The following is a 21480-nucleotide window of genomic DNA, read 5'->3' on the forward strand; positions in this document are numbered from 1 at the left end:
CCTCCTCCCCCATACACACTCCGCCCCCTCCCCTATACACACTCCACCCCTCCTCCCCCATACACACTCCGCCCCCTTTATTAGATCCTCCTTCCTAGTAGAGGGTTGGACCCCCGTTTTCCTTCATTCTTGGTGGCAGAGATATAAGAATGTGCGGGAAACTTTCCTCCATAGTGACATCACACAGTTCATGGGAATCTCCCGTTCCACCACATCCCAGAGGGTCTCTATTGGGTGAGATGGGGGGAGGCCATTGGAGGACAGAAACCAGTGGTGAGATGATTGGAGCTTTGCTGGGAGGAGCCATCAGAAGATGGACAGCAACAATACTCAGGGAGGGGGTGGGGAGTATACCAATAAAGGGGTCCAAAGTGTGCCCCCCCCCCTCCCCCACACCATTACACCACCACCAGCCTGAACCATTACCCCCCCTCCCCCACACCATTACACCACCACCAGCCTGAACCATTACCCCCCTCCCCCACACCATTACACCACCACCAGCCTGAACCATTACCCCCCCTCCCCCACACCATTACACCACCACCACCAGCCTGAACCATTACCCCCCCTCCCCCACACCATTACACCACCACCAGCCTGAACCATTACCCCCCCTCCCCCACACCATTACACCACCACCAGCCTGAACCATTACCCCCCTCCCCCACACCATTACACCACCACCAGCCTGAACCATTACCCCCCTCCCCCATACCATTACACCACCACCACCAGCCTGAACCATTACCCCCCTCCCCCACACCATTACACCACCACCACCAGCCTGAACCATTACCCCCCCTCCCCCACACCATTACACCACCACCACCAGCCTGAACCATTACCCCCCCTCCCCCACACCATTACACCACCACCACCAGCCTGAACCATTACCCCCCCTCCCCCACACCATTACACCACCACCACCAGCCTGAACCATTACCCCCCTCCCCCACACCATTACACCACCACCACCAGCCTGAACCATTACCCCCCTCCCCCACGCCATCCGATTCTGTCCGCCAAAATCAGACGGATGGTCTTCCTATTCCTCATCCATTCACTGTATGGGATGGAAGCGGACAGGCGGTTGGTTTACATCGGATCGCCCCATAGAGGTCGGCTCTGCATAGTGGAGGGGTCACAGACCGGCAGAGAGATTCCCCACTAACCAAGGGGATTCCACTTCACAGAGGCGCTGAAAGGGGCAGAAGAATGGGGAAGCCGGAACCATAAGCAGATTGTATTCTCTACGATCGTCTGACCTGGAATCATCGAATTTACCACTGAAGTGTGGAGATTTATTCCTCCCCCCTTGATACGCAGGAGGGAGAAGAGCGCACTCCCAGCTCAGAAGGGTGTTATTTACAGTGGGACCCCGGGGGGTCTCAGAATTCAACATTGACACAGCAGTGACAAATTCAGTCGCAGGCGGTTGGGGCCCAGCGGTTTCACCCTGACGAAGGGTCGGTCGCAGGCCAGGCGGTTCCCCCTGGCGAAGGGTCGGTCGCAGGCCAGGCGGTTCCCCCTGGCGAAGGGTCGTTTGGGGCCCGGCGGTTCCCCCTGGCGAAGGGTCGGTTGGGGCCCGGCGGTTCCCCCTGGCGAAGGGTCGGTTGGGGCCCGGCGGTTCCCCCTGGCGAAGGGTCGGTTGCAGGCCCGGCGGTTCCCCCTGGCGAAGGGTCGGTTGCAGGCCCGGCGGTTCCCCCTGGCGAAGGGTCGGTTGCAGGCCCGGCGGTTCCCCCTGGCGAAGGGTCGGTCGCAGGCCAGGCGGTTCCCCCTGGCGAAGGGTCGGTCGCAGGCCAGGCGGTTCCCCCTGACGAAGGGTCGGTCGCAGGCCAGGCGGTTCCCCCTGACGAAGGGTCGGTCGCAGGCCAGGCGGTTCCCCCTGACGAAGGGTCGGTCGCAGGCCAGGCGGTTCCCCCTGACGAAGGGTCGGTCGCAGGCCAGGCGGTTCCCCCTGACGAAGGGTCGGTCGCAGGCCAGGCGGTTCCCCCTGACGAAGGGTCGGTCGCAGGCCAGGCGGTTCCCCCTGACGAAGGGTCGGTCGCAGGCCAGGCGGTTCCCCCTGACGAAGGGTCGGTCGCAGGCCAGGCGGTTCCCCCTGGCGAAGGGTCGGTGGCGGCCCGGCGGTTCCCCCTGGCGAAGGGTCGGTCGGGGCCCAGCGGTTCCCCCTGGCGAAGGGTCGGTGGCAGCCAGGCGGTTTCCCCTGGCGAAGGGTCGGTCGGGGCCCGGCGGTTCCCCCTGGCGAATGGTCGGTCGCAGGCCAGGCGGTTCCCCCTGGCGAATGGTCGGTCGTAGGCCAGGCGGTTCCCCCTGGCGAAGGGTCGGTCGGGGCCTGGCGGTTCCCCCTGGCGAAGGGTCGGTCGGGGCCTGGCGGTTCCCCCTGGCGAAGGGTCGGTCGCAGGCCAGGCGGTTCCCCCTGGCGAATGGTCAGTCGCAGGCCAGGCGGTTCCCCCTGGCGAAGGGTCGGTCGCAGGCCAGGCGGTTCCCCATGGCGAAGGGTCGGTCGCAGGCCAGGCGGTTCCCCCTGGCGAATGGTCGGTCGTAGGCCAGGCGGTTCCCCCTGGCGAAGGGTCGGTCGTAGGCCAGGCGGTTCCCCCTGGCGAAGGGTCGGTGGCGGCCAGGCGGTTCCCCCTGGCGAAGGGTCGGTCGCAGGCCAGGCGGTTCCCCCTGGCGAATGGTCGGTCGCAGGCCAGGCGGTTCCCCCTGGCGAATGGTCGGTCGCAGGCCAGGCGGTTCCCCCTGGCGAATGGTCGGTCGTAGGCCAGGCGGTTCCCCCTGGCGAATGGTCGGTCGTAGGCCAGGCGGTTCCCCCTGGCGAAGGGTCGGTTGGGGCCCGGCGGTTCCCCCTGGCGAAGGGTCGGTGGCGGCCAGGCGTTTCCCCTGACGAAGGGTCGGTCGCGGCCAGGCGGTTCCCCCTGGCGAAGGGTCGGTGGCGGCCAGGCGGTTCCCCTGACGAAGGGTCGGTCGCAGCCAGGCGTTTCCCCTGGCGAAGGGTCGGTCGCAGCCAGGCGTTTCTCCTGGCGAAGGGTCGGTGGCGGCCAGGCGTTTCCCCTGACGAAGGGTCGGTGGCGGCCAGGCGTTTCCCCTGACGAAGGGGCGGTCGCGGCCAGGGCTTTGTTCCATTTTTAGGATCAGTAATTTGCTGGGTGGAGGGAAGTCTCCAGGATTGAAAATTTCGCTTTCAGACAAAACTCCTTCCTGGAAAAATCCGTCTTCCAGCCCTGGAAAGCTGTGGGAGAATCCTTCGAAAGGTTTGGCCACCAGGAGGCGCCGTGGGGGGGGGGTAGATTGGCCCCTTTCTGCCATTTTTAAGCAGACAGGATTTCGGATGTCGGGGTTCTTTTTGTCTGAAGAAGAATTCTGTTGTCTCCATAGAAGGGTTTATCACTAGACTGCTGTTTTCAGTTGTGAGCCTGGGGGGGAGGGGTAGATAACCTACAAGGGGGTATTCTCCTCTTTTCCTAAGTCATTACATCTTCACCGTGGGGTCACCACTTCTGCATCTTAAAACCGAGGCCTCCTTTACATCCGAGCGACACATTAAGATCCCTTTTTTTTTTTTGATACAACGCCTTCACTTGAATTGGCCGCCCTCCTGCATTCCAACAGAATTCCAAAGTAGCTCCTCCCACAATTATTATTATTATTATTATTTATTTATTTTTTTGTGTTATGATAAGACAAAATGCATGTTTCTTTAGCAGGCGTAGTGTGAGGAGGGGAGGGGTTGTTGTAGTCGGTGATGGGGGGGGGGGTGTAGGGTGAGGAGGGGAGGAGTTGTAGTCGGTGATGGGCGGGTGTATGGTGAGGAGGGGAGGGGTTGTAGTCGGTGATGGGCGGGTGTAGGGTCAGGAGGGGAGGGGTTGTAGTCGGTGATGGGCGGGTGTAGGGTCAGGATGGGAGGGGTTGTAGTCGGTGATGGGCGGGTGTAGGGTCAGGATGGGAGGGGTTGTAGTCGGTGATAGGCGGGTGTAGGGTGAGGAGGGGAGGAGTTGTAGTCGGTGATAGGCGGGTGTAGGATGAGGAGGGGAGGGGTTGTAGTCGGTGATGGGCGGGTGTAGGGTGAGGAGGGGAGGAGTTGTAGTCGGTGATGGGCGGGTGTAGGGTGAGGAGGGGAGGAGTTGTAGTCGGTGATGGGCGGGTGTAGGGTGAGGAGGGGAGGGGTTGTAGTCGGTGATGGGCGGGTGTAGGGTGAGGAGGGGAGGAGTTGTAGCCTGTGATGGGCGGGTGTAGGGTGAGGAGGGGAGGGGTTGTAGTCGGTGATGGGTGGGTGTAGGGTGAGGAGGGGAGGAGTTGTAGCCTGTGATGGGCGGGTGTAGGGTGAGGAGGGGAGGAGTTGTAGTCGGGGTGTAGGGTGAGGAGGGGAGGAGTTATAGTCGGTGTGGGCGGGTGTAGGGAGAGGAGGGGTTATAGTCGGTGTGGGCGGGTGTAGGGAGAGGAGGGGAGGGGTTGTAGTCGGTGATGGGCGGGTGTAGGGTCAGGATGGGAGGGGTTGTAGTCGGTGAAGGGCGGGTGTAGGGTCAGGATGGGAGGGGTTGTAGTCGGTGATTGGCGGGTGTAGGGTGAGGAGGGGAGGAGTTGTCAGTGATAGGCGGGTGTAGGGTGAGGAGGGGAGGGGTTGTCAGTGATAGGCGGGTGTAGGGTGAGGAGGGGAGGAGTTGTCAGTGATAGGCGGGTGTAGGGTGAGGAGGGGAGGAGTTGTCAGTGATAGGCGGGTGTAGGGTGAGGAGGGGAGGGGTTGTCAGATAGGCGGGTGTAGGGTGAGGAGGGGAGGGGTTGTCAGTGATAGGCGGGTGTAGGGTGAGGAGGGGAGGAGTTGTCAGTGATAGGCGGGTGTAGGGTGAGGAGGGGAGGAGTTGTCAGTGATAGGCGGGTGTAGGGTGAGGAGGGGAGGAGTTACCAGATAGGCGGGTGTAGGGTGAGGAGGGGAGAGGTTGTCAGTTATAGGCGGGTGTAGGGTGAGGAGGGGAGGAGTTGTCAGATAGGCGGGTGTAGGGTGAGGAGGGGAGGAGTTGTCAGTAATAGGCGGGTGTAGGGTGAGGAGGGGAGGAGTTGTCAGTGATAGGCGGATGTAGGGTGAGGAGGGGAGGAGTTGTCAGTGATAGGCGGGTGTAGGGTGGGGAGGGGAGGAGTTGCAATAGGTGATGGGTGGGTGTAGGGTGAGGAGGGGAGGAGTTGTAGTCGGTGATGGGCGGGTGTAGGGTGAGGAGGGGAGGGGTTGTCAGTGATAGGCGGGTGTAGGGTGAGGAGGGGAGGAGTTGTCAGTGATAGGCGGGTGTAGGGTGAGGGGAGGAGTTATTAGTGATAGGCGGGTGTAGGGTGAGGGGAGGAGTTGTCAGTGATAGGCGGGTGTAGGGTGAGGAGGGGAGGAGTTGTCAGTGATAGGCGGGTGTAGGGTGAGGAGGGGAGGAGTTGTCATTTATAGGCGGGTGTACGGTGAGGAGGGGAGGAGTTGTCAGTGATAGGCGGGTGTAGGGTGAGGAGGGGAGGAGTTGTCATTTATAGGCGGGTGTAGGGTGAGGAGGGGAGGAGTTGTCAGTGATGGGCGGGTGTAGGGTGAGGAGGGGAGGAGTTGTCAGTGATAGGCGGGTGTAGGGTGAGGAGGGGAGGAGTTGCAATAGGTGATGGGTGGGTGTAGGGTGAGGAGGGGAGGAGTTGTCAGTGATAGGCGGGTGTAGGGTGAGGAGGGGAGGAGTTGCAATAGGTGATGGGCGGGTGTAGGGTGAGGAGGGGAGGGGTTGTAGTCGGTGATGGGCGGGTGTAGGGTGAGGAGGGGAGTTGTAGTCAGTGATGGGCGGGTGTAGGGTGAGGAGGGGAGGAGTTGTCAGTGATGGGCGGGTGTAGGGTGAGGAGGGGAGGGGTTGTCAGTGATAGGTGAGGAGGGGAGGAGTTTTCAGTGATAGGCGGGTGTAGGTTTGTGGAGGGGAGGAGTTTTCAGTGATAGGCGGGTGTAGGGTGAGGAGGGGAGGAGTTGTCAGTGATAGGCGGGTGTAGGGTGAGGAGGGGAGGGGTTGTCAGATAGGTGGGTGTAGGGTGAGGAGGGGAGGGGTTGTCAGTGATAGGTGAGGAGGGGAGGAGTTGTCAGTGATAGGCGGGTGTAGGGTGAGGAGGGGAGGGGTTGTCAGTGATGGGCGGGTGTAGGGTGAGGAGGGGAGGGGTTGTCAGTGATAGGTGGGTGTAGGGTGAGGAGGGGAGGAGTTGTCATTTATAGGCGGGTGTAGGGTGAGGAGGGGAGGAGTTGTCAGTGATAGGCGGGTGTAGGGTGAGGAGGGGAGGAGTTGTCAGTGATAGGCGGGTGTAGGGTGAGGAGGGGAGGAGTTGTCAGTGATAGGCGGGTGTAGGGTGAGGAGGGGAGGGGTTGTCAGTGATGGGCGGGTGTAGGGTGAGGAGGGGAGGAGTTGTCAGTGATAGGCGGGTGTAGGGTGAGGAGGGGAGGGGTTGTCAGTGATGGGCGGGTGTAGGGTGAGGAGGGGAGGGGTTGTCAGTGATAGGCGGGTGTAGGGTGAGGAGGGGAGGGGTTGTCAGTGATAGGCGGGTGTAGGGTGAGGAGGGGAGGAGTTGTCAGTGATAGGCGGGTGTAGGGTGAGGAGGGGAGGAGTTGTCAGTGATAGGTGGGTGTAGGGTGAGGAGGGGAGGGGTTGTCAGTGATGGGCGGGTGTAGGGTGAGGAGGGGAGGAGTTGTCAGTGATAGGCGGGTGTAGGGTGAGGAGGGGAGGGGTTGTCAGTGATGGGCGGGTGTAGGGTGAGGAGGGGAGGGGTTGTCAGTGATAGGCGGGTGTAGGGTGAGGAGGGGAGGGGTTGTCAGTGATAGGCGGGTGTAGGGTGAGGAGGGGAGGAGTTGTCAGTGATAGGCGGGTGTAGGGTGAGGAGGGGAGGAGTTGTCATTTATAGGCGGGTGTAGGGTGAGGAGGGGAGGAGTTGTCAGTGATGGGCGGGTGTAGGGTGAGGAGGGGAGGAGTTGTCAGTGATAGGCGGGTGTAGGGTGAGGAGGGGAGGAGTTGCAATAGGTGATGGGTGGGTGTAGGGTGAGGAGGGGAGGAGTTGTCAGTGATAGGCGGGTGTAGGGTGAGGGGAGGAGTTGTCAGTGATAGGCGGATGTAGAGTGAGGAGAGGAGGAGTTGTCAGTGATGGGCGGGTGTAGGGTGAGGAGGGGAGGAGTTGTCAGTGATGGGCGACTGTAGGGTGAGGAGGGGAGGAGTTGTAGTCGGTGATAGGCGGGTGTAGGGTGAGGAGGGGAGGAGTTGTAGTCGGTGATAGGCGGGTGTAGGGTGAGGAGGGGAGGAGTTGTAGTCGGTGATAGGCGGGTGTAGGGTGAGGAGGGGAGGAGTTGTAGTCGGTGATGGGCGGGTGTAGGGTGAGGAGGGGAGGAGTTGTAGTCGGTGATAGGCGGGTGTAGGGTGAGGAGGGGAGGAGTTGTAGTCGGTGATAGGCGGGTGTAGGGTGAGGAGGGGAGGAGTTGTAGTCGGTGATAGGCGGGTGTAGGGTGAGGAGGGGAGGAGTTGTAGTCGGTGATAGGCGGGTGTAGGGTGAGGAGGGGAGGAGTTGTAGTCGGTGATAGGCGGGTGTAGGGTGAGGAGGGGAGGAGTTGTAGTCGGTGATAGGCGGGTGTAGGGTGAGGAGGGGAGGAGTTGTAGTCGGTGATAGGCGGGTGTAGGGTGAGGAGGGGAGGAGTTGTAGTCGGTGATAGGCGGGTGTAGGGTGAGGAGGGGAGGAGTTGTAGTCGGTGATAGGCGGATGTAGGGTGAGGAGGGGAGGAGTTGTAGTCGGTGATAGGCGGATGTAGGGTGAGGAGGGGAGGAGTTGTCAGTGATAGGCGGGTGTAGGGTGAGGAGGGGAGGAGTTGTCAGTGATAGGCGGGTGTAGGGTGAGGAGGGGAGGAGTTGTCAGTGATAGGCGGGTGTAGGGTGAGGAGGGGAGGGGTTGTCAGTGATGGGCGGGTGTAGGGTGAGGAGGGGAGGAGTTGTCAGTTATAGGCGGGTGTAGGGTGAGGAGGGGAGGAGTTGTCAGTGATGGGCGGGTGTAGGGTGAGGAGGGGAGGAGTTGTCAGTGATAGGCGGGTGTAGGGTGAGGAGGGGAGGAGTTGTCAGTGATAGGCGGGTGTAGGGTGAGGAGGGGAGGAGTTGTCAGTGATGGGCGGGTGTAGGGTGAGGAGGGGAGGAGTTGTCAGTGATGGGCGGGTGTAGGGTGAGGAGGGGAGGAGTTGTCAGTGATAGGCGGGTGTAGGGTGAGGAGGGGAGGGGTTGTCACTGATAGGCGGATGTAGGGTGAGGAGGGGAGGAGTTGTCAGTGATAGGCGGGTGTAGGGTGAGGAGGGGAGGAGTTGTCAGTGATAGGCGGGTGTAGGGTGAGGAGGGGAGGAGTTGTCAGTGATAGGCGGGTGTAGGGTGAGGAGGGGAGGAGTTGTCAGTGATAGGCGGGTGTAGGGTGAGGAGGGGAGGAGTTGTCAGTGATGGGCGGGTGTAGGGTGAGGAGGGGAGGAGTTGTCAGTGATAGGCGGGTGTAGGGTGAGGAGGGGAGGGGTTGTCAGTGATAGGCAGGTGTAGGGTGAGGAGGGGAGGAGTTGTCAGTGATGGGCGGGTGTAGGGTGAGGAGGGGAGGAGTTGTCAGTGATAGGTGAGGAGGGGAGGAGTTGTCAGTGATAGGCGGATGTAGGGTGAGGAGGGGAGGAGTTGTCAGTGATAGGCGGGTGTAGGGTGAGGAGGGGAGGAGTTGTCAGTGATGGGCGGGTGTAGGGTGAGGAGGGGAGGAGTTGTCAGTGATAGGCGGGTGTAGGGTGAGGAGGGGAGGGGTTGTCACTGATAGGCGGGTGTAGGGTGAGGAGGGGAGGAGTTGTCAGTGATAGGCGGGTGTAGGGTGAGGAGGGGAGGAGTTGTAGTCGGTGATGGGCGGGTGTAGGGTGAGGAGGGGAGGAGTTGTAGTCGGTGATGGGCGGGTGTAGGGTGAGGAGGGGAGGAGTTGTAGTCGGTGATGGGCGGGTGTAGGGTGAGGAGGGGAGGAGTTGTCAGTGATGGGCGGGTGTAGGGTGAGGAGGGGAGGAGTTGTCAGTGATAGGCGGGTGTAGGGTGAGGAGGGGAGGAGTTGTCAGTGATAGGCGGGTGTAGGGTGAGGAGGGGAGGAGTTGTAGTCGGTGATGGGCGGGTGTAGGGTGAGGAGGGGAGGAGTTGTAGTCGGTGATGGGCGGGTGTAGGGTGAGGAGGGGAGGAGTTGTAGTCGGTGATGGGCGGGTGTAGGGTGAGGAGGGGAGGAGTTGTAGTCGGTGATGGGCGGGTGTAGGGTGAGGAGGGGAGGAGTTGTAGTCGGTGATGGGCGGGTGTAGGGTGAGGAGGGGAGGAGTTGTAGTCGGTGATGGGTGGGTGTAGGGTGAGGAGGGGAGGAGTTGTAGTCGGTGATGGGCGGGTGTAGGGTGAGGAGGGGAGGAGTTGTCAGTGATGGGCGGGTGTAGGGTGAGGAGGGGAGGAGTTGTCAGTGATAGGTGAGGAGGGGAGGAGTTGTCAGTGATAGGCGGGTGTAGGGTGAGGAGGGGAGGGGTTGTAGTCGGTGATGGGCGGGTGTAGGGTGAGGAGGGGAGGAGTTGTAGTCGGTGATGGGCGGGTGTAGGGTGAGGAGGGGAGGAGTTGTAGTCGGTGATGGGCGGGTGTAGGGTGAGGAGGGGAGGAGTTGTAGTCGGTGATGGGTGGGTGTAGGGTGAGGAGGGGAGGAGTTGTAGTCGGTGATGGGCGGGTGTAGGGTGAGGAGGGGAGGAGTTGTAGTCGGTGATGGGTGGGTGTAGGGTGAGGAGGGGAGGAGTTGTAGTCGGTGATGGGCGGGTGTAGGGTGAGGAGGGGAGGAGTTTATCCTCACTGACATTTCACCTTCTCTCCTCAGGCTCCACAACCAGCTGATGTACCCAGGAGAGGCGGTATGAAGGGGTGAGTGACAGTGCTCCCAGAATCCTCCGCTCCGGTGATGGGGGGGGGGGGGAGTTTCCTTTGCTCCAGTGATGGGGGGGGTGGGGGAGTTTCCTTTGCTCCAGTGATGGAGGGAGGGGGGAGTTTCCTTTGCTCCAGTGATGGGGGGGGTGGGGGAGTTTCCTTTGCTCCAGTGATGGGGGGGGAGTTTCCTTTGCTCCAGTGATGGAGGGGGGGGGGAGTTTCCTTTGCTCCAGTGATGGGGGGGGTGGGGGAGTTTCCTTTGCTCCAGTGATGGGGGGGGAGTTTCCTTTGCTCCAGTGATGGGGGGGGGGGAGTTTCCTTTGCTCCAGTGATGGGGGGGGGGGGGAGTTTCCTTTGCTCCAGTGATGGGGGGGGGGGGGGAGTTTCCTTTGCTCCAGTGATGGGGGTGGGGGAGTTTCCTTTGCTCCAGTGATGGAGGGGGGGGGGGAAGTTTCCTTTGCTCCAGTGATGGGGGGGGGGGGGGAGTTTCCTTTGCTCCAGTGATGGAGGGGGGGGGGGAAGTTTCCTTTGCTCCAGTGATGGGGGGGGGGGGAGTTTCCTTTGCTCCAGTGATGGAGGGGGGGGGAGTTTCCTTTGCTCCAGTGATTGGGGGGGGGGGGAGTTTCCTTTGCTCCAGTGATGGGGGAGGGGAGTTTCCTTTGCTCCAGTGATGGAGGGGGGGGGAGTTTCCTTTGCTCCAGTGATGGAGGGGGGGGGGGGAGTTTCCTTTGCTCCAGTGATGGAGGGGGGGGGGAGTTTCCTTTGCTCCAGTGATGGAGGGGGGGGGGAGTTTCCTTTGCTCCAGTGATGGAGGGGGGGGGGAGTTTCCTTTGCTCCAGTGATGGAGGGGGGGGGGAGTTTCCTTTGCTCCAGTGATGGGGGGGGTGGGGGAGTTTCCTTTGCTCCAGTGATTGGGGGGGGGGAGTTTCCTTTGCTCCAGTGGTGGAGGGGGGGGGAGTTTCCTTTGCTCCAGTGATGGGGGTGGGGGGGAGTTTCCTTTGCTCCAGTGATGGGGGGGGTGGGGGAGTTTCCTTTGCTCCAGTGATGGGGGGGGGTGGGGGAGTTTCCTTTGCTCCAGTGATGGAGGGGGGGGGGGAGTTTCCTTTGCTCCAGTGATGGGGGGGGGTGGGGGAGTTTCCTTTGCTCCAGTGATGGAGGGGGGGGGGAGTTTCCTTTGCTCCAGTGATGGAGGGGGGGGGGGGAGTTTCCTTTGCTCCAGTGATGGAGGGGGGGGGAGTTTCCTTTGCTCCAGTGATGGGGGGGGGCGGAGTTTCCTTTGCTCCAGTGATTGGTCAGGCTGGAATTTTACTCTCGGCTTTTCTTCCAGGCAGCAGAAAGCGGCAGAAATGGAGGAGGGAACGGTCCGTATCCAGGAAGGTGAGTGATGCCGGGGGCGGGTCTCCGGTGTCAGGGGGCGGGTCTCTGGTGTCAGGGGGCGGGGTACAGGGGCTCTGTGTGGGGCCCCCTAAGGTATAAGGGTACAGTTATAGTACAGGGGATCGGTGTGGGGCCCTCTATGGTATAAGGGCACAGTTATAGTACAGGGGCTCAGGGTGGGGCCCCCTATGGTATAAGGGTACAGTTATAGTACAGGGGCTCTGTGTAGGGCCCCCTATGGTATAAGGGTACGGTTACAGTACAGGGGATCGGTGTGGGGCCCTCTATGGTATAAGGGTACAGTTATAGTACAGGGGCTCGGGGTGGGGCCCCCTATGGTATAAGGGTACAGTTATAGTACAGGGGATCGGTGTGGGGCCCTCTATGGTATAAGGGTACAGTTGTAGTACAGGGGCTCGGTGTGGGGCCCCCTATGGTATAAGGGCACAGTTGTAGTACAGGGGCTCGGTGTGGGGCCCTCTATGGTATAAGGGTACGGTTACAGTACAGGGGCTCGGTGTGGGGCCCCCTATGGTATAAGGGTACGGTTACAGTACAGGGGCTCAGGGTGGGGCCCCCTATGGTATAAGGGCACAGTTGTAGTACAGGGGCTCGGTGTGGGGCCCCCTATGGTATAAGGGTACGGTTACAGTACAGGGGCTCGGTGTGGGGCCCCCTATGGTATAAGGGTACGGTTACAGTACAGGGGTTCGGTGTGGGGCCCCCTATGGTATAAGGGTACGGTTACAGTACAGGGGCTCTGTGTGGGGCCCTCTATGGTATAAGGGCACGGTTACAGTACAGGGGCTCTGTGTGGGGCCCTCTATGGTATAAGGGCACGGTTACAGTACAGGGGCTCTGTGTGGGGCCCTCTATGGTATAAGGGCACGGTTACAGTACAGGGGTTCGGTGTGGGGCCCTCTATGGTATAAGGGCACGGTTACAGTACAGGGGCCCCATGGGGTTCTTTCTGATGTCTGTTTTTCTCTCAGTGGCGACAGGTGAAGACCCCACTAGCGTTGCCATAGCCAGTATCCAATCAGCTGCCACATTCTCTGACCCCGGTGTGAAGTATGTGTTCCGTGCTGACAGCGGGGGTACCCAGGTAAGTGATTGTGTAATTGGGGGTCCATGTCATAGGCGGTGGGCCGGGGGTCTTATCTGAGCCCTATCTCTGGCAGGTGATGTACCGGGTCATCCAGGTAGCGGAAGGTCAGTTGGATGGACAGACGGAAGGCGCCGGCGCTATCAGTGGGTTCCCGGCGGCGCAGTCCATGACTCAGGTAGGCTTTGTGGGTATTTCTATCATCTGCCCAATGTATTCCTGTGTGAGAAGCCTCTGATTGAAGCTGCACTCTCCAGGCTGTCATCCAGGGGGCGTTCACCAGCGATGAGGCGGCGGACACCGACACCTCAACCACAGAGACGCATTACACCTACTTCCCCACCACAGCCGTAGCCGATACCAGCACAACGGTGGGGACCGGAGCCACGGCAACCACAGTGGTGACAACCCAGAACAGCGAGGCTCTGCTAGGACAAGCCGCCTCCACAGGTACTGACATCATCAGGCCCCTCCCCCAATGAGGTCATCATGTGCCCATCACTAACCCCTCCCTTCTCTTTCATAGGTCAGTTCTTTGTCATGATGTCTCCTCAGGAGGTTCTCCAGGGAGGTGCCCAGCGTTCGATCGCCCCCAGAACCCATCCCTACTCACCGTAAGTCCGCCATTCCTCCTCTTCTGCCCATCACTTAGAGGCGGAGTTCTCTGATCTAATGTGTCCCCTCCCCCACCAGGAAATCCGATGGTCCACGCACCACGCGGGATGAGAAGAGGAGAGCTCAGCACAACGAAGGTACAAGGCTGGGGATGGAAGCCTGGCCAGGGGATTGGGTCCTCTTATTATTGCCATTGGGGGGGGGGAAGGGGGGGTTGGGTCTGCCTTGGTCATTTTCATCTGCGAGGATCTACCTGCCCCCGTTCCCTCGCCCTGGGGGGGGTCTGCCTTGGCCCCCGTTCCCTCGCCCTGGGGGGGGTCTGCCTTGGCCCCCGTTCCCCCGCCCCGGGGGGGGTCTGCCTTGGCCCCCGTTCCCCCGCCCCGGGGGGGGTCTGCCTTGGCCCCCGTTCCCCCGCCCTGGGGGGGTCTGCCTTGGCCCCCGTTCCCCCGCCCTGGGGGGACTGCCTTGGCCCCCGTTCCCTGGCCTTGGGGGGGGGGTCTGCCTTGGCCCCCGTTCCCTGGCCTTGGGGGGGGGTGGGGGTCTGCCTTGGCCCCCGTTCCCCTGCCCTGGGGGGGTCTGCCTTGGCCCCCGTTCCCCCGCCCTGGGGGGACTGCCTTGGCCCCCGTTCCCTGGCCTTGGGGGGGGGGGGTCTGCCTTGGCCCCCGTTCCCTGGCCTTGGGGGGGGTGGGGGTCTGCCTTGGCCCCCGTTCCCCCGCCCTGGGGGGGTCTGCCTTGGCCCCCGTTCCCCCGCCCTGGGGGGGTCTGCCTTGGCCCCCGTTCCCTGGCCTTGGGGGGGGGTCTGCCTTGGCCCCCGTTCCCTGGCCTTGGGGGGGGGTGGGGGTCTGCCTTGGCCCCCGTTCCCCCGCCCTGGGGGGGTCTGCCTTGGCCCCCGTTCCCCGGCCTTGGGGGGGGTCTGCCTTGGCCCCCGTTCCCCCGCCCTGGGGGGGGTCTGCCTTGGCCCCCGTTCCCCCGCCCTGGGGGGGATCTGCCTTGGCCCCCGTTCCCTCGCCCTGGGGGTCTCTTTTTCCCTTCTAAATAACAGGGAGACTAAGTTGATCCAATCATAGACTCCTTCTCCTCCCCCTCTGGTATCCAGTCATATGATTGGTTGTAGAGGCAGCACAGACAGTCCTGTCACACATTGATATCTGATTGCATTTCATTGGTTATTTCTTCCTGTTAGTGGAACGTCGTCGGAGGGACAAGATCAATAACTGGATCGTTCAACTCTCCAAAATCATCCCCGATTGTTCCATGGAGAGCACCAAGTCCGGGCAGGTATGGAAGGAATACACCCAGAGGTGCCAGGAGGGCGGCGCCATCACCCCGGAGGGAGTAGGTTTTATTGCTGGCTTTGTCTTGATAGGCAGAGAGTTGGTGGCTGTATGTCCTGACTGGGGGGGCGTCAGTAAATTATGGACCCTGTGTGTGACTGGCCCCTCTTTGTCAAGTATGACGCCCCGTGTGTGACCGGCCCCTCTTTGTCAAATATGACCCCCCGTGTGTGACTGGCCCCTCTTTGTCAAATATGACCCCCCGTGTGTGACTGGCCCCTCTTTGTCAAATATGACCCCCCGTGTGTGACTGGCCCCTCTTTGTCAAATATGACCCCCCGTGTGTGACTGGCCCCTCTTTGTCAAATATGACCCCCCGTGTGACCGAAACACCCCCCGTGGAGAGAATGGGCCCCTGTGTGACCGTCCCCCTCTGTGGAGAGTATGGCACCCCTGTGTGACCGGCCCCCTCTGTGGAGAGAATGGGCCCCCCTGTGTGACCGCCCCCCTCTGTGGAGAGTATGGCACCCCTGTGTGACCGCCCCCCTCTGTGGAGAGTATGGCACCCCTGTGTGACCGCCCCCCTCTGTGGAGAGTATGGCACCCCCCTGTGTGACCGGCCCCCTCTGTGGAGAGTATGGCCCCCCTGTGTGACCGGCCCCCTCTGTGGAGAGTATGGCCCCCCTGTGTGACCGGCCCCCTCTGTGAAAAGTATGGCCCCCCTGTGTGACCGGCCCCCTCTGTGGAGAGTATGGCCCCCCTGTGTGACCGGCCCCCTCTGTGGAGAGTATGGCCCCCCTGTGTGACCGGCCCCCTCTGTGGAGAGTATGGCCCCCCTGTGTGACCGGCCCCCTCTGTGGAGAGTATGGCCCCCTGTGTGACCGGCCCCCTCTGTAGAGAGAATGGGCCCCTCTGTGTGACCGGACCCCTCTGTGGAGAGTATGGCCCCCCTGTGTGACCGGCCCCCTCTGTGGAGAGTATGGCACCCCTGTGTGACCGCCCCCTCTGTGGAGAGTATGGCCCCCCTGTGTGACCGGCCCCCTCTGTGGAGAGTATGGCCCCCCTGTGTGACCGGCCCCCTCTGTGGAGAGTATGCCCCCCCTGTGTGACCGGCCCCCTCTGTGGAGAGTATGGCACCCCTGTGTGACCGCCCCCCTCTGTAGAGAGAATGGGCCCCTCTGTGTGACCGGACCCCTCTGTGGAGAGTATGGCCCCCCTGTGTGACCGGCCCCCTCTGTGGAGAGTATGGCACCCCTGTGTGACCGCCCCCCTCTGTAGAGAGAATGGGCCCCTCTGTGTGACCGGACCCCTCTGTGGAGAGTATGGCACCCCTGTGTGACCGCCCCCCTCTGTGGAGAGAATGGGCCCCTCTGTGTGACCGGACCCCTCTGTGGAGAGTATGGCCCCCCCCTGTGTGACCGCCCCCCTCTGTGGAGAGAATGGGCCCCCCGCCCGTGTGACTGACCTCTCTCCTTGCAGAGTAAAGGCGGTATCCTATCGAAAGCATGCGATTATATCCAAGAACTGCGACAGGGCAACATGCGTCTGGCTGAGGAGCTGCAGACTTTGGAGCAGCTGCAGGTGGACAATGAACTCCTACGGCAGCAGGTGAGTGTCCGGGGCAGAGGTGGGTATGGGGGGTAGGGGTGCCCGATGGGTGTGAGTAGAAATGTTGCCCCCAGCGTGGTGAGAGCCGCCATCAGGGTGGCAGCTTGATGAGGTCAGTAAATAGGTGGGAAGGTGAGCGTGGCAATTATTATCCGGTGTCATGACCTTGGGTGGGCATTGGGGAATGTTGAGGTACACCTGGCAATGTTGGGGGACACGGATGAATAGTGGGAATGTTGGGGGGGATACTGAGGAATGGTGGAAATGTTGCATGGGCATCGGGAAATGTTGGGGGGGTGCACTGAGAAATGTTGGGGGACACTGGAGAATGGTGGGAATGTTGGGGGGGGGGGGGGGACACATCAGGGAATGATTGGAATGCTTGGGGCGGGGGCACTGGAGAATGGTGGGGGGGGGCACACCAGGGAATGTTGGGGGGGGAGGGGGAGAATGGTGGAAATGTTGGGGGGACACCGGGTAGTCGGCCATGGATCTCATGATGTCACACTCTTGTCCTATTCCGGCCGGCTGTCCTCACTAATAGTCTGGGTGGTAGATGCTTGAGATCAGCCTTTTAGGGTGAGTGGGAGACTTGTGAGGTGGGCCCTTAGGGGGGTAGGAGATGTGTGAGGAGGGCCCCTTGGGAGGGGGTGTAAGGATACGTATGAGGTTGAGGAGGTGGGGGGGGGGGAGAGAGAGAGACGCGTGAGGCGGGCCCCTGGGTGGGGGGGGTGTGAGACGCGTGAGGAGGGCCCTTGGGTGGGGGGGGGGGGGAAGACGTGTGAGGCGGGTCCCTGGGTGTGGGGGGGAGGAGACGCGTGAGGCGGGCCCCTGGGTGGGGGGTGGGGAGGAGACGTGTGAGGCGGGCCCCTGGGTGGGGGGGGGTGAGACGTGTGAGGAGGGCCCCTGGGTGGGGGGGGGGGGAAGACGTGTGAGGCGGGCCCCTGGGTGGGGGGGGGGGGGGGGGGAAGACGTGTGAGGCGGGTCCCTGGGTGTGGGGGGGAGGAGACGTGTGAGGCGGGTCCCTGGGTGTGGGGGGGAGGAGACGTGAGGCGGGCCCCTGGGTGGGGGTGGGGTGAGACGTGTGAGGCGGGCCCCTGGGTGGGGGGGGTGAGACGTGTGAGGCGGGACCCTGGGTGGCGGGTGGGGAGGAGACGTGTGAGGCGGGCCCCTGGGTGGGGGGGGGTGAGACGTGTGAGGCGGGACCCTGGGTGGGGAGGAGACGTGTGAGGCGGCCCCTGGGTGGGGGGGGGTGAGACGTGTGAGGAGGGCCCCTGGGTGGGGGGGGGGGGAAGACGTGTGAGGCGGGTCCCTGGGTGTGGGGGGGAGGAGACGTGTGAGGCGGGCCCCTGGGTGTGGGGGGGGCCGAGACGTGTGAGGCGGGCCCCTGAGTGGGGGGGGGTGAGACGTGTGAGGCGGGCCCCTGGGTGGGGGTGGGGTGAGACGTGTGAGGCGGGCCCCTGGGTGGGGGTGGGGTGAGACGTGTGAGGCGGGACCCTGGGTGGGGGGTGGGGAGGAGACGTGTGAGGCGGGACCCTGGGTGGGGGGGGGAGATGTGTGAGGCGGGTCCCTGGGTGTGGGGGGGAGGAGACGTGTGAGGCGGGTCCCTGGGTGTGGGGGGGAGGAGACGTGTGAGGCGGGACCCTGGGTGGGGGGTGGGGAGGAGACGTGTGAGGCGGCCCCTGGGTGGGGGGGGGGTGAGACGTGTGAGGAGGGCCCCTGGGTGGGGGGGGAAGACGTGTGAGGCGGGTCCCTGGGTGTGGGGGGGAGGAGACGTGTGAGGCGGGCCCCTGGGTGGGGGTGGGGTGAGACGTGTGAGGCGGGCCCCTGGGTGGGGGGGGGGTGAGACGTGTGAGGCGGGACCCTGGGTGGGGGGTGGGGAGGAGACGTGTGAGGCGGGACCCTGGGTGGGGGGTGGGGAGGAGACGTGTGAGGCGGGACCCTGGGTGGGGGGTGGGGTGAGACGTGTGAGGCGGGCCCCTGGGTGGGGGTGGGGTGAGACGTGTGAGGCGGGCCCCTGGGTGGGGGTGGGGTGAGGCGGGACCCGGGGTGGGGGGGGGGGGTGAGACGTGTGAGGCGGGCCCCTGGGTGGGGGGGGGTGAGACGTGTGAGGCGGGCCCCTGGGTGTGGGGGGGAGGAGACGTGTGAGGCGGGCCCCTGGGTGGGGGGTGGGGAGGAGACGTGTGAGGCGGGCCCCTGGGTGGGGGGGGGTGAGACGTGTGAGGAGGGCCCCTGGGTGGGGGGGGGGGGGGAAGACGTGTGAGGAGGGCCCCTGGGTGGGGGGGGGGGGGGGAAGACGTGTGAGGCGGGTCCCTGGGTGTGGGGGGGAGGAGACGTGTGAGGCGGGTCCCTGGGTGTGGGGGGGAGGAGACGTGTGAGGCGGGCCCCTGGGTGGGGGTGGGGTGAGACGTGTGAGGCGGGACCCTGGGTGGCGGGTGGGGAGGAGACGTGTGAGGTGGGCCCCTGGGTGGGGGGGGTGAGACGTGTGAGGCGGGACCCTGGGTGGCGGGTGGGGAGGAGACGTGTGAGGCGGGCCCCTGGGTGGGGGGGGGTGAGACGTGTGAGGCGGGACCCTGGGTGGGGAGGAGACGTGTGAGGCGGCCCCTGGGTGGGGGGGGGTGAGACGTGTGAGGAGGGCCCCTGGGTGGGTGGGGGGGGGGAAGACGTGTGAGGCGGGTCCCTGGGTGTGGGGGGGAGGAGACGTGTGAGGCGGGCCCCTGGGTGTGGGGGGGAGGAGACGTGTGAGGCGGGTCCCTGGGTGTGGGGGGGAGGAGACGTGTGAGGCGGGCCCCTGAGTGGGGGGGGGTGAGACGTGTGAGGCGGGCCCCTGGGTGGGGGTGGGGTGAGACGTGTGAGGCGGGCCCCTGGGTGGGGTGAGACGTGTGAGGCGGGCCCCTGGGTGGGGGGTGGGGAGGAGACGTGTGAGGCGGGACCCTGGGTGGGGGGGGGAGATGTGTGAGGCGGGTCCCTGGGTGTGGGGGGGAGGAGACGTGTGAGGCGGGTCCCTGGGTGTGGGGGGGAGGAGACGTGTGAGGCGGGACCCTGGGTGGGGGGTGGGGAGGAGACGTGTGAGGCGGGCCCCTGGGTGGGGGGGGGGGTGAGACGTGTGAGGAGGGCCCCTGGGTGGGGGGGGAAGACGTGTGAGGCGGGTCCCTGGGTGTGGGGGGGAGGAGACGTGTGAGGCGGGCCCCTGGGTGGGGGTGGGGTGAGACGTGTGAGGCGGGCCCCTGGGTGGGGGGGGGTGAGACGTGTGAGGCGGGACCCTGGGTGGGGGGTGGGGAGGAGACGTGTGAGGCGGGACCCTGGGTGGGGGGTGGGGAGGAGACGTGTGAGGCGGGACCCTGGGTGGGGGGTGGGGTGAGACGTGTGAGGCGGGCCCCTGGGTGGGGGTGGGGTGAGACGTGTGAGGCGGGCCCCTGGGTGGGGGTGGGGTGAGACGTGTGAGGCGGGCCCCTGGGTGGGGGGGGTGAGACATGTGAGGCGGATCCTAACCTGCTTGTCCTTCCTAGGTGGAGGATCTGAAGAATAAGAATCACATCCTCCGGGCTCAGCTCCGGCATCACGGGGTGGAAATCATCATTAAGAATGACGCCCGCTGATTGGAGGGGGCAGTCATTGGATGGACAATGGACCAAGCAGTCACTCATCGCTCACACAGGATCCCTCCATCTGCTTCTATTAGTGTCCCCTCCATGTATAAATCCCACTCCGCCCCGTGTCTGGAGGGAAGAGGACAATGATTGGTGGAAGATTCTGACTGCCCTCCCTGTGTGCCAATCACACCCACATTTCCTATATATCGTGCTGTACAGTCCTGGCTGTCATTTACCCGCAGAGCCGCCCAGAACTGCCATTTGTGTTCTACAATGGACGGTGACACCGCGTTTCAGGCCCCTCCTCCACCTGAGCTCCTCTGACTTACTGTAACCCAAGGGCTCCAAGCCACTAGACTACTGAGGGGGCCCAATGGCTGCCAAGCTCCTCCCCTTGGAGTAGAGGGACCCAATGGCTGCCAAGCTCCTCCCCTTGGAGTAGAGGAACCCAATGGCTGCCAAGCTCCTCCCCTTGGAGTAGAGGAACTCAATGGCTGCCAAGCTCCTCCCCTTGGAGTAGAGGGGGGAGGGGTCATGCTCTGTATGAATTGTTTGCTTCTTAATTTTATTCCTGTAGAAGTTTTAGTTAGTTTGCTGTAACATTCAGGCAGAGGTCAGTCCCAGCTGCACCCGGTATATTCTGTACAAAGTGACGGACACAAGGAAAGAGACTGCTGACTTTTCCTGTTTATTGTATAAAATCTCCACCATGAAATGTTTGTATACAGGAATGGGGGAGGGGTTCTAATATACACCATTATACGGATGTCTCCTCTGACAATGGAATATAGACTCTCAACCCACCGCCTTCTCGTCTTCAGTTATCTGGGGGGGGGGGGTTGTGGTGTATATCTTGCTGTCAGTCTGTGGTCACAATGGGGGAGTGATTAGGGGCCACCCCTTTGTCTGACCTATTGGAGGCAGCCTATGGGTACACTGGGGAGTGGTTATGGGCCGGCCCTTTGTCTGACCTATTGGAGGCAGCCTATGGGTACACGGGGGGAGTGGTTATGGGCCGGCCCTTTGTCTGACCTATTGGAGGCAGCCTATGGGTACACTGGGGAGTGGTTATGGGCCGGCCCTTTGCCTGACCTATTGGAGGCAGCCTATGGGTACACTGGGGAGTGGTTATGGGCCGGCCCTTTGTCTGACCTATTGGAGGCCACCTATGGGTACACTGGGGAGTGGTTATGGGCCGGCCCTTTGTCTGACCTATTGGAGGCCGCCTATGAGTACACTGGGGAGTGGTTATGGGCTGGCCCTTTGCCTGACCTATTGGAGGCAGCCTATGGGTACACGGGGGGAGTGGTTATGGGCCGGCCCTTTGTCTGACCTATTGGAGGCCGCCTATGGGTACACTGGGGAGTGGTTATGGGCTGGCCCTTTGCCTGACCTATTGGAGGCAGCCTATGGGTACACTGGGGGAGTGGTTAGGGGCCACCCCTTTGCCTGACCTATTGGAGGCAGCCTATGGGTACACTGGGGGAGTGGTTAGGGGCCGGCCCTTTGGCCTGTGTGAGTCAGCCTACACTGGTGAATTGGTTGTTGAGGTTTCCTGGTTTGGATTCCCATTGATGTCTATGAGTCCCCCCGCTGCCACATGGGATCCAACTTGTGTCACCCCAAATTCAAGGTTTCCCCGAGATCCTTCTTCACCGATCCTACACCACACCGATCGGACTTAAGGAAAAGTTCCTGCACTACTTTGATGTAACTTGGGTGCAATTTCAGCCCCTTTACAGCCTTCTACAGAGCACCCGGAAAGTTCTCACAGCGCTTCCCTTCCTCCACATTTTGTTACAGCCGCATTCCAACATGGATTCCATTCATTATTTTCCTCAAAATTCTACAAACCCCTCCCCCATAATGACAACGTGAGAGAAGATTGAAATCTTTGCACATTTATTAAAAGGAATAAATCCCATGTACATAAGTATTCACACCCTTTGCTATGTACATAAGTATTCACCCCCTTTGCCATGACACTCAGA

The 21480-nt window shown here is 62.4% G+C and overlaps 1 protein-coding gene across 2 annotated transcripts in view; it reads left to right on the plus strand.

Annotated features, from left to right (window-relative positions):
* Nucleotides 1-19663, plus strand: part of USF1 (upstream transcription factor 1) — a 21679-nt gene extending 2016 nt beyond the window's left edge. The window contains exons 2-11 of one of the 2 annotated variants that reach the window (XM_082275059.1): nucleotides 9871-9914; nucleotides 11245-11294; nucleotides 12287-12399; nucleotides 12476-12577; nucleotides 12657-12849; nucleotides 12926-13013; nucleotides 13093-13151; nucleotides 14198-14349; nucleotides 15768-15896; nucleotides 19406-19663. In XM_082275059.1, coding sequence (XP_082131185.1) covers nucleotides 9907-9914; nucleotides 11245-11294; nucleotides 12287-12399; nucleotides 12476-12577; nucleotides 12657-12849; nucleotides 12926-13013; nucleotides 13093-13151; nucleotides 14198-14349; nucleotides 15768-15896; nucleotides 19406-19495 — 984 coding nt within the window. In that variant the 5' untranslated portion in view covers nucleotides 9871-9906 and the 3' untranslated portion in view covers nucleotides 19496-19663. The remainder of the gene's footprint in view (nucleotides 1-9870; nucleotides 9915-11244; nucleotides 11295-12286; nucleotides 12400-12475; nucleotides 12578-12656; nucleotides 12850-12925; nucleotides 13014-13092; nucleotides 13152-14197; nucleotides 14350-15767; nucleotides 15897-19405) is intronic. The other variant, XM_082275060.1, reaches the window with a different exon arrangement.
* The last annotated feature ends 1817 nt before the right edge of the window (nucleotides 19664-21480 follow it).

This window comes from Pelophylax lessonae (assembly GCF_965119305.1).
Source record: "Pelophylax lessonae genome assembly, chromosome: 13".
NCBI classification, from domain to species: Eukaryota; Metazoa; Chordata; class Amphibia; order Anura; family Ranidae; genus Pelophylax; species Pelophylax lessonae.